At 50.6% G+C, this 10,616-nt stretch overlaps 1 protein-coding gene across 1 annotated transcript in view; it reads right to left on the reverse strand.

The window, feature by feature from the left end:
- Positions 1-4,452, reverse strand: part of DMRT3 (doublesex and mab-3 related transcription factor 3) — a 20,924-nt gene extending 16,472 nt beyond the window's left edge. Inside the window, exon 1 of the mRNA XM_020805653.3 lies at positions 3,890-4,452. Coding sequence (XP_020661312.3) covers positions 3,890-4,415 — 526 coding nt within the window. The 5' untranslated portion in view covers positions 4,416-4,452. The remainder of the gene's footprint in view (positions 1-3,889) is intronic.
- Positions 4,453-10,616: the final 6,164 nt, after the last annotated feature.

Below are 10,616 nucleotides of genomic sequence, written 5' to 3' on the forward strand. Positions count from 1 at the left end.
GTGACATTATTATCATAATCTTAGCCCAATGCAATCTTACACAAGTTTACTGACAGGAATGTTCCCTTGAGTTTAATGGGAATTACAGTACTAGCACCTAAACACCGAATCACGGCCTCTCCTGCAATTAACAGGACGCTTTTGTGGCCTTGATTGCCGCCACACACACACCCTCCATTTCAAGGAGTCTTTATCCTTGGGCACAATGGCATCAGCCAAAGCATGGCTAACCATACTTTCTCAACAAAAAATTGTGCTGCTGGTGGGGAAGAGGAATGTTAAGGTGCAGGGTGTCAGAAAAATATTCACAACTCATAGGAGTTATGTCCACGACCCTCTTAAGATATTCCATTCACTGGAATTTATTATTATTTAATTAGGCGGAGGAAGGGAGAAACAGGAAGAAGTGGGTGAGAAGCAGCTGTTGAGTCAGAAAATGAAACACCATAATCCTTGCCCAAGGCACTCTTGGGTACTGGTAGATCTGCCCTGGTGCCTTTATTAACCTTTACAGGAGCACTACTGGGTTTCAGTCAGAGAGTCTGCCATGGCTCTCCACCCCCACCAGCCTTTCATCTTTGGCTATCATGTTTGCCATCTACTGATCCATTTTATGCGGTCTAGAGAATTCTGGTTTGACCTTTCTGTTTCCACCAATTTACTGCACAAGAAGAGACTCAACCTTTCTTTTTTAAAGTCTGTCATGGCTACAATCCATAAATTTCGACACACGTTTGGTTGGCTGTCTTTGCTTTCAATACATTTCAGGTGAAGATCCATCCAGTTTCATTAAGTAGGGCAGGATTTAGAACGCAATCCTGTGCAAATTTACACAGTCCAGCTAAATTCGGTGGGACCTAATCCTAGATAAAATGGTACAGAAGTGCAAGGTAACAATGCAATCTTACACATGTGGACACGGAAAGCAAGTGCAATTGAGTCGGCAAACTGGGCTTATTTTCACATAAAATGACCCAGGATTACAATTTAAGACAGCAGTGCTATATGTGTCTACTCAGAAGTAAATCCCAATTAGTACAGAGCGGCTATTCACAGGGAAAATGTATATTGGATCGCAGCTTCCCCCCCCCCCCCAAGAAGTGAAGTCCTACTGGAGTTAAAAGAATTTAATACTTCCGAAGAACGAAGGATCCGCTTGAGCAATTCGGGCAGCGAGCAGTCGAAACCACCACCCCTCCGCAGGGAAAGGCGCTGAACTTCGTGTAAAATTTAACTGCACGGCAGCAACAATTTCAAGCGGAATTAAAGATGACAGCGGTTTAATCCAAGACGTTATGTTTCTGTTGTCGGTCAAGATTTCCTCGTTTTAAAGACTAAACCGGAAAAGAACTCCAATCCACGGAATTTTGTAACCTAACCAAACAAAATGTGTTATTTAAACTATCACACTTGACTGCTGCTTTTGCTACATTAGACTAACATGGCATACACCCGCGCGAGCACACACACGGAATTATTTCTCGGCGACGTATATGAGGTCGGTCCTTACGAAACCGAAAAATCTGCCCCGTCTAAAGGGCCAAGATAGCAGTACTAAGAACTAGCGAGGGCTGCTTAATTCACCACGATAAAAACCCTCTTCTACGTTCATACACTGTCCGCTCAGCGAGGTCCGGTTTCACCCAAACGCTCTCCGGTTTTTAATCTTTGAAATTTTGCTAATCTCTCCCAACCAGAGCACTTCCGGACCAGTAAGAATTTAAGCTGCACTCTCCCCCTCCTCCAGAGAAATCTTGTTAGACGTTTGGAAGAACCAAACTGGCCCAACAGGAGACCGATGGGGCCCAAATGCCAGCTAGGAAAGATTTTTAATAAACGCACACGGACAAATCCGCTTCTCTGGGTGCCTCAGCTCGAAATGTGTAGGTCCACCTCCCAGCCTTCGGCAGTGACTATCATCCGCCTTTACCCCGGGTAAAAACGCCCCCCCCCAACCCTTAGTGACTGAAAAGTTTCCAGCTCATTTTTAAGAGGATGGAGTCTACAAGGCAGAACCAAAGGACGTAAAGCCGCCATGAAAAGCCGCAGGGAGAAAGTGGGTCCTACAAGTGTTTACTCGAAAATAAATCAGAGATGGGAGGACACCTTTAAAAACTTGCACGTCTTGTTCTGTTAGGCACAAGGGTGACGTATAGCCAACACATAACCACACAAGGGTGCTTATATATATAAGCTGTGCTCAAGTAACACACTGAAGCAGTAGTAAAATCAAAATACTGTGAAATAGAAAATTACGAATCTCCTGAAGATGTCTCGGAGTTTTGTTGGGGCAAATTCCAGACGCCTAATCATTTTAATTGCCGGGGCTGGGGCTGAGGGCAGAAGGCAATATACTAAACCTCTCACAAGCTTATTGATTTGAAAGCGGCAAGTGTCGCTTTTGGTGATGTTCGAAGTTAGTTTGAAGTCGTTTGCTACTAAGAGGAACATCGCCCATTTCTTCGGCGCTTCTTAGAAAACTGCCTTCCTTGCCCGAGCAAGGGAATGGGTCTCGACTCAACGTCGAACTGATTCTGCCTGAACTGGTGGGAAAGGGATCATCCGTCCAAAATCTACCCGACAGAAGGAAACGAGCTGTAGCTCCCGGCCGGGGCTGTTTGGGGGCAGACGTGGCCCTTAAGGAAGAACCCTCAACAGAGACACTCAGAGCAGAAGGGAACTAGGAAAGCGGCGCCCGTTCTTCTGTGTCCTTGCGTCTTTCTAAATTACAGTCAGAAATCTGTGCCAGAAGCAAAACTTTCTGTGCCCTTTCCAACAGAGGGTCTTTGGGCCTTCTCCGAAGGCGGTTTTACAAAGAAAACTGGCGCGCCCGCGCGCACACACCCATATCGCCTGGTCTCCTTTCCAAAACGCGCCCCTCCTCACCTGTGAATCTCGAAGAGTTCTCCTGTCTTCTCAAGTTCAGCATCCCCGGCACTTTCCGGCCAAAACCCTCCTCCCACGTACGGCTACCGAAGTCTCCCAGCCGGCGCTGCACTTCCCTCTGGGAAACTCCTCCAAGGTCCGGAATGTAGTACAGCCCTAATGCAGTTCCCCTTAACCCATCTCAAGAGGATGAAAGAAAGGAGTTCCCCCCATCCCCAGTGGCCAGCAACTCCAGTGAGTGGCAACCCCTTCCTTCCTTCCTTCCTTCCTTCCTTCCTTCCTTCCTTCCTTCCTTCCTTCCTTCCTTCCTTCCTTCCTTCCTTCCTTCCTTCTAGTTCTCATCCCTTTTCCTTACTAGTTTCAAGACAGAGTCGTCACTTCATCCCACTTTTCCGAATCCCCCGTAAAGTCTCCCATCACTCAAGGTAAGCTGGATCACTGCCAGCCCGATTCTGGTCAGAAATCTGAGCAGACTCTGTGCTTTCCGCCGGTATAGTAACATCATCTCCCCCGCAGGATCGGTGCCCGGCTCTCGGCATCATCTTGTATTCTTTCCCCTGCAGCTTATATTGATACACTGGCGCCGAAATTGACAGGCGCAAGTACGCGACTCCAGTGGGACACGCATCCTTTACAACAGCCTCTCCGACCAGGAGCCTTGCGATTCAATCTGCCAAAGCCCTTAAACCCGATCCAGGCATGCCAGAACCGGCTGCAGATCCTCAGCGGTGAACTCTGCAGATGCTCAGGGGTACTACAGTCTTCATCATGACTTCCGGAGCTGTAGAATCAAGCCCCGGCTTTACAAGCACACCCACTCAAAACCGGGAATCACGTAAGACTGGGAGAGCACTTAAACCCTTTGGTCAGAAAGAACTCCCTTCCTTCTTTCTGCGGGATCCAAGGCTTTCTTTACCGGGGGACACCCGGAGCCACCTAGGGCTGCCCCCGGGGACAGTGCCCAGCGCCCATGTTCTCCCGGCCCGGCCCTCCTCCCACTTACCTGCTTTGGACAGCTGCGCCGGCAGGACAGCGGCAGGCTGCTCCGAAGCCCAGCGCAAGGCAGCCGCCGCGGCCAGCTCCATCGGGGGCCGATTCGAGGCGCCGGCGGCTCCTTCCGGGGGGACCACGGTGGCGGCGGCCGCCACGGCCACGGCGGCGGCGGCGGCAGCGGCGGCGGCGGGTCCCGCTCCGGGATGCCCAGGTGGGGTAGCCCCGGCCGAGGCGGGCGCCGGGGCCCCGGCCGGCAGGGCGCGCAGGGAGTCCGGGATGAGGCTCTCGAGGCTCTCGTTGGCCTGCTGGCGGCGCAGCGCGACCTGGGCGGCCATGACCCGCTGCCGCTCGATGATGAGGATGCACTTCTCGCAGGTGCAGTCCTTGAAGCGGCAGTAGCGCTTGTGGCCCTTCAGCCACGACAGCACCCCGTGGTTGCGGCAGCGCGCGCACTTGGGCGTCCGCTGCAGAGGCGCCCGGGCCGGCTGAGCCACCGGGCCGCCCATGTACAGGTAGGGCGAGCCGTAGCCGTTCATGGCGGGCGCGCCCCGCGGAAAGGAGACGGCGCCGGGGCGGGGAAGGGGAGCGGGCGGGCGCCCGGGCGGCGGAGGCGGAGGCGGTAGCGCTGGCGGCGGCCGCTCTCCTCCGGGCAGCCGTTAGGGCCGCCGGGCAGGGGCCAGTCGCATCCCGTCCCTCGTCGATGCCCCGCAAAGTCGCCGGCGCGCTCGCGGGAGGAACCACCGCTGTGTGGGCGAACTTGGAGCGCCTTTTGCGGCGAGGCTTGGCTAGCTGACGGCGGGGCGGGGGACTGGAGGGCGGGCGGGCTGGCCTTCCCCGCCTCTCCCACTCGACGCCCCTCCCCTCGGAAGAAACGGCGCTCCCCGGCACCGACTCCCGCCCTTTTCTAGCCGGGCTGTTTCCCTCAGGAAGGCCGGAGAGCAATGAAGGGGGGAGGGAGCTTTCCAGGTCCTTTTTTTACTCCTCCTCCCCCCCCTCCACGCAAGGGAGATGGGCTCGCCGGCGGCGCTCCTCTCCTTGCTCTGGTAAGCTACCCGGCTTTCTTAGAAAGCGAGCGGGAGAGGTGATGCAGGGGAAGAGTCCATTTTCCGGTGGGGACGGATGGTGTTAGGACTGGAGACGAAAAAGAGCGGATTCCTTCCCTTCAGGAGGGGGAAAAAGCCTTGCGTTTACAAATAGGAGATCATTTTACCCGACCAAGGCGCTGCTGGACCCAGCGCCCCCCCCATCTCAAATTAAATAGTTTAAGAGGACTCCCTCTCCCTCTTCCCCCCCCCCACCGAGCCTCATTAGCCAAATCAAGGCCGAAGTTATGGGACTTGCGCCCGGCTTTACAGCCCAAACCCAGGCTTTTCATTGGGAAATAAGGAAGTCCCAGGATGAAACCTGTTCCAAGCCAACCAGTCCCCACGCTAGGTGGGACTGCACACTTCCGGCCCCCTTGCCCCCCCCCCGGGTCGGGTGTTGGAAGGACGGGAACAGACAAATAAGCGAGGCTGCCTCGGGCGGAGAAGTTAACTGGGAAACCACTGGCATTCCCCCCCCCAAAAAAAAACCCAACTTTAGGGCTCAGAGTTTGGTCGAGAAATAATCGGACAGCTCAACCCTTTCCTCGTTTAACTCCCGTAGCTCTTAAAAAGAAAAACAAACCAAAAAAACCCATCTGCCACCATTTGGCTACCGAGCCCCAGACCTTGTCCGCTGGGTGGACGCCCCTTGCAAGCGTAGGACCCAGAGCCCCCCCCCCGCGCCGGTTTCGGGGGCGTTGCTGGACGGTGTAGCTCAACACTCCACGCCGCAGGGTGACTTGCGTACTGAACGTCTGCGCCTGCTTTTCGGTCCTACAGAATGGGAGATCCTCGTGCATTTCTTTAAACCATGCCCTGTGCTTAAAGAAGTGCTGTGATGTAGGCATTGCTTTCTAAAATCTGTTCGGTGTTTTTTTTTTAAAACGCTGCTATTTCTCAAAATGACTGGAAAATCGCGCAAAAATGCAAACACAAAAATCACATGCAGAGATACTTCTGAACAACCTGTGGGAACCCGGATTAAAACAAGCTGCAGTTTTTAAGAAAATATTTCAGTAGGGCTATACAATCATGTATGTTTCGGAGAGAAATGCCAGTTTTTTAAAAATGTGCTTTCATTAAAACGTTTAATTTGCTCAGGTGCAGAAATCAATGTCTCTCCTTAGGAGACCAAATGTTCTCTTCTTTCTTGTTTTCACTGCCTGTCGTCAAGCTGTTTGAGTTTGTTGGAGTGTAAGCACTAGTTTCGTGTTTGTAACTTTCCCCCAGACATCTCCAGAGCAGATGGGAGAGGAATCTCGTTACCTCCCCTAATTTTTAAACTCCAGAAAACAAACGTCTCTTTGGAAATAGGCAAAGATAACAGGTGTGGTGAGGCCCACGCTCCCGCGGGGGATATTTGTACACATATCACTCAAAGCAGAGACAGCATAGAAACGATTCAGCAGGAGTTAAATCCTGCGGAATGGGGTAAGATCGGGCGCCAGCTTGGGGAGAAAAAGAGATAAATACAATCGGAGCAGAGCAACAAATAGCCTTGCCAAATAAAATACGTTATCTTTAATGTGTAAGTTTCACAACGTAATCATAATATTAATTATTATGGCGATGATAATGTACAATGTCTAGAAATGAATTAAGAGGTTGGATAAATATAGTGAACTTCGTATGTTTAAAAATATGTTACTGTGAGGAAACAAGTGCAAGAAACCCTCGCGATCAACTTCACAAATCAAAACAGGTGTCTGACGTACATTATTTTCTAAAAAAAATGCAAGGCTGGAATGAAAGGATCCGAATTATATACTGGCCCTTAAAAAGTGACGGAAAGGTAAAGCAGGAAAAAATGAGCAGTGTTTAGTGCCAGGATCGGGGTTTGGGGGAGCGAAAGCCTGAACTGGCCCTCTGTGTTTTATTGGCACTGAATATACCCCCAAACTGAATCCAATCCCCTTTCTCACTCACGACACTCTCGGCCGGAATCAGCCAGGTTTCTGGACGCCTGGCATCCTCTGGTCTTGTCCCTACTTCACTTTGTCTCGTGGTAAAAGTAGAGCGCCGGGGGGGGGGGGGTCTAGTGATCCCAGGAGATTTTGACAGTAGGGCATCCAAGAGCCCCTGGGGGATGGTGAAGAGAAGAGAGGCGCCCTTTCCTGGAGCCTCTCTCCGCCCCCGCCCCCCCCAAGTCTCTGGCTTGTTGGATCGGGGCTCGTTCTCCTCTTCGGACGGGGTTCGGGCCAGTTTCTTCGTTCTCGCCTGTCCTCCCTACTCCCCACCTGCGTCCGAATAGCTGGGACAGTATTTGACAACATCTCGCCGCCGGGCCAGGTTTGTATTGGCGCGGGTCGCCCCCGCCCCACCTTGTCCCCGGACCCGAATGTCTGTTGTAACCCAACACCTGACGGGAGCTCCTCGCCCACTGCTCAGGGCAGAAAAGGTTTAGTCAAGCACATAATGGGATCCCAGCAGAAAGCTTTTCAGAGGCAGGGCCTATGGTAAACTTCACCACATGAACTCCGTTTCCAGGGCTGTTAAGCTTTTAATTGGAAAAAAAAGAAGAAGGACAGAAAGGGGGGGTGGGAGAAAAGATAAAGAGTGATCACAATGAGCTGGGAGGAAATTTCAAGGTGACTCGAACGTGTTCGCAGTTAGCGCCCTGAAGAATGGTTTGAAAGGGGATGAATGGGGCCAACATATGGTCCCAATCACGTCCGCCGCCGGCGGGGGGGTAGAGAGCGAGGGAGCCCCCGCAGGGGGTCCAGCCCTTGAGGTATGGCTGGGAAACAGACGAGGCAGGCGCGGGGGGTGGGTGAGGGGAATGGTGGTGGACGAAAAGAGCCGGCCTCCGCCCGGAGTCCCTTCTCTCCCGTCCAGGGGGAGCCTTCAAGCGGCGGCGCTTGCTTGCAGATCGTCTGCAACTCGGCGACGGGGAGTTTGCAAGCCAGGTTTGCAAACCCCAAAGCAAACAATCCGGTCCGTGGGTTCTGCGTTTGCTTGCTGTGGCCTGGGGGAGGGGAGTCACCGCCCCTCCACAATATTTGCATGGAGGCATATATTTTCCTCTTCTTTTTTTTCAAAAATGTTTTTTTTAATTAAATAATGGGCCGTGAAAACCCACTGAATCCATTCGGGAGTCTTTAACTAAAGCTTCAGCCAAACCGATCGTAATTTGAAATGATTCGAAACGAGAGGAAAGGTGGGGAGAGATCCCACGAGCCTTTCCCTCCCTCCTCCCCCAGGTTTTATTCATCTGGGAGCCCCCCAAGCCCTCTGCAAAAAGCTCAGGACCTCAACAATTCTTCCCGCTGACGTCCCAAGTGCGCAGGATGTTGCCATGTTGGCCTTCAGCGCGCTGGCCCCGATCCTAACCCGGGAAGTGATTTGATGGATGGGGTCCATGCTGTATCTTAAGACCTTTATGTGGAATTGGCATATTTCTTTCGCATAATGGTGTCTGGGGCCCGTTGAAATGACACATACAGCAGCGATCATGTTTTCTGTTCTGCGGTACGACATGGAGTCCATACGGAGTCCCTAAAACCAGGGCTTCTACCGCTGTTTTCCTAATCACTAAGCACTAAACATACACTGTGGGGTGAGTAAAAAGAAGTCTTAATTTCAATTGCTCTTTCACTTAGAAATATGCCAGGGAATTAAAAGAAATGGACAGAAAAAGCCTCCAGGTACACGTTGACTCAGAAGTAAGTCCCATAGCATTCAATGGCACGCAGCCCGATCCAAGTGTATAGTCCACTGACCTACATCCAAGTAAGTTTGGTTCCCGACGAAGAGGTAAAACTAATCTAAGTGTTGAGCACGAACACCCCGGCATCTCCTTCTATTAAACAGAACGAGATTGAAGGACCGGCGGAGTTTAATTACAAACAAAAGGTATTGATGCGATTTCAGAGCCACTCAACATTTACCCGTTTATTTATCAGCAGGAGTCTTACTCCCGAAGATATTTATTGGGAAAGGAGCGTCATTTCAAAAGAGATTACTGTACTTTCAAACCAAAAACGGCCCCTAGAGTAGCTGGTGAAGACTGCGGCCCTGTGCTAATTTAATCCGGGCGTAAATCCTATTCAGCGCTAATAAGAGGAAGGGCCAGCAAAGCGAACGAAACGAGACAGGTTTCTAGTTTTGCTTTCTGAGGGGTTCTAGGCTCCGAAGATTTTGTTCGTTTGCTGGCTGGCTTTAAACCACCACCACCACCTTTGATCGCAGGGAACCATGCAGTTCCTCAAGCGGCAGGTAATAATTCGAAAATAATTTGCTGCTGAAGCTCTGACACAAACCCTCCTTCCAGCTGCGTTTTCCTGGGTGATTCTGGAAAGATGCCTATAAAAGAGGAGAGAGAGATGGAGCTAAGTCAACTTGAAAACGTGAGCGGTTCCTCAAATCGTTTTGGAGAGGGTGGATGGGATCTGGGCCAGATTTCGACCTTGTTCTCCTCCTTCTGGGGGCTACAAGCGCCCCCATTCTTTCGAGAAGAGCCTGGACTGGATCGGTCCGCCCCTGTCCTCTCCAAGTGTGCTAGGCACTGAACCATAAGGCCGGGTTTCTTTCTTTCTTTCTTTCTTTCTTTCTTTCTTTCTTTCTTTCTTTCTTTCTTTCTTTCTTTCTTTCTTTCTTTCTTTCTTTCTTTCTTTCTTTCTTTCTTTCTTTCTTTCTTATTTAAGGCCCCCACACAACAGAGTTTATATAATCTGGAGAACGAATGAATCCCAGCTGCATCGTAAGCCGTGGAAACCTTCGGAAAATGAATAGAATTAATAAAGGTCACTGATCACCAGCCATTCATAAATATTTGGTGACACGTTTGCTGTTCAAATTAACTCCACGCCCCCTTTAATACACCGGGAAAATTACTTGTTCCAGGATGTCATCCTGGCTGGATTCGTTTTCACGAAAAGCAGGATTTTGCTTTCTTTTAAAAATTACTTACATGATTGCTTATTACTGTTCAGGCAGGTTGCAAATTTGGAGCCGGATTTGGAAAAGGATACACTGAAAGAAATCTAAAGGCCTTTGCGAGAAAGAGAAGCCGGTGCTGGATGTGATGTAAAGATCCCGCGGATGTTTTTTTTAATTAAAAGAACAATTAATAAATCCGACCCTGTCCCATAATACAGTACTTGCTCTTATGCAAGCGTGCTTAGGACTTCAGCCTTAAGGGTGTAATGAAATTGTCAGTTGGCTGAATCGTGTTCTACTTTTTTCCGGAGTCAAAGTTTTACAGGGATCATCTTCCTATTTCTACCGCCGCTCAGAACCCTAGCACACCAAAAACATGCGCTCAGTTCTGGCGCGGTAAAATCAGTAGGATTTGAAAAGGGTTTGGATCCTGTCTGAGTTAGCTGAGAGCGTTTCTCTTCTGGGTCACAGATAGGAATTAATTTCTGTTGTAGGGCTCGAGAAATACGTCCCACTCTTTCTCTCCAAATGCACTTGAGGATCAAAACGTAAACACGACCACGGAGTCTTGTGGCGTTCTGAAAACCAATACTGTACGAGTTTGAGGTACGCCTTTGAGGGTGGCAGCCCCTTCTTCGGTGATATTTGATCCATCTGAAGAAAGCAGGCGACAGCCCACAAAAAACTATGCCCATTAAACCTTGTTAGCCTTTAGGGTGCGGCAGGACTTTTGCTTGTTGGTAAAAATTTAAGGGTGGGGGAAGGCAAGTGACT

This window comes from Pogona vitticeps, chromosome 2 (assembly GCF_051106095.1).
Source record: "Pogona vitticeps strain Pit_001003342236 chromosome 2, PviZW2.1, whole genome shotgun sequence".
NCBI classification, from domain to species: domain Eukaryota; kingdom Metazoa; phylum Chordata; class Lepidosauria; order Squamata; family Agamidae; genus Pogona; species Pogona vitticeps.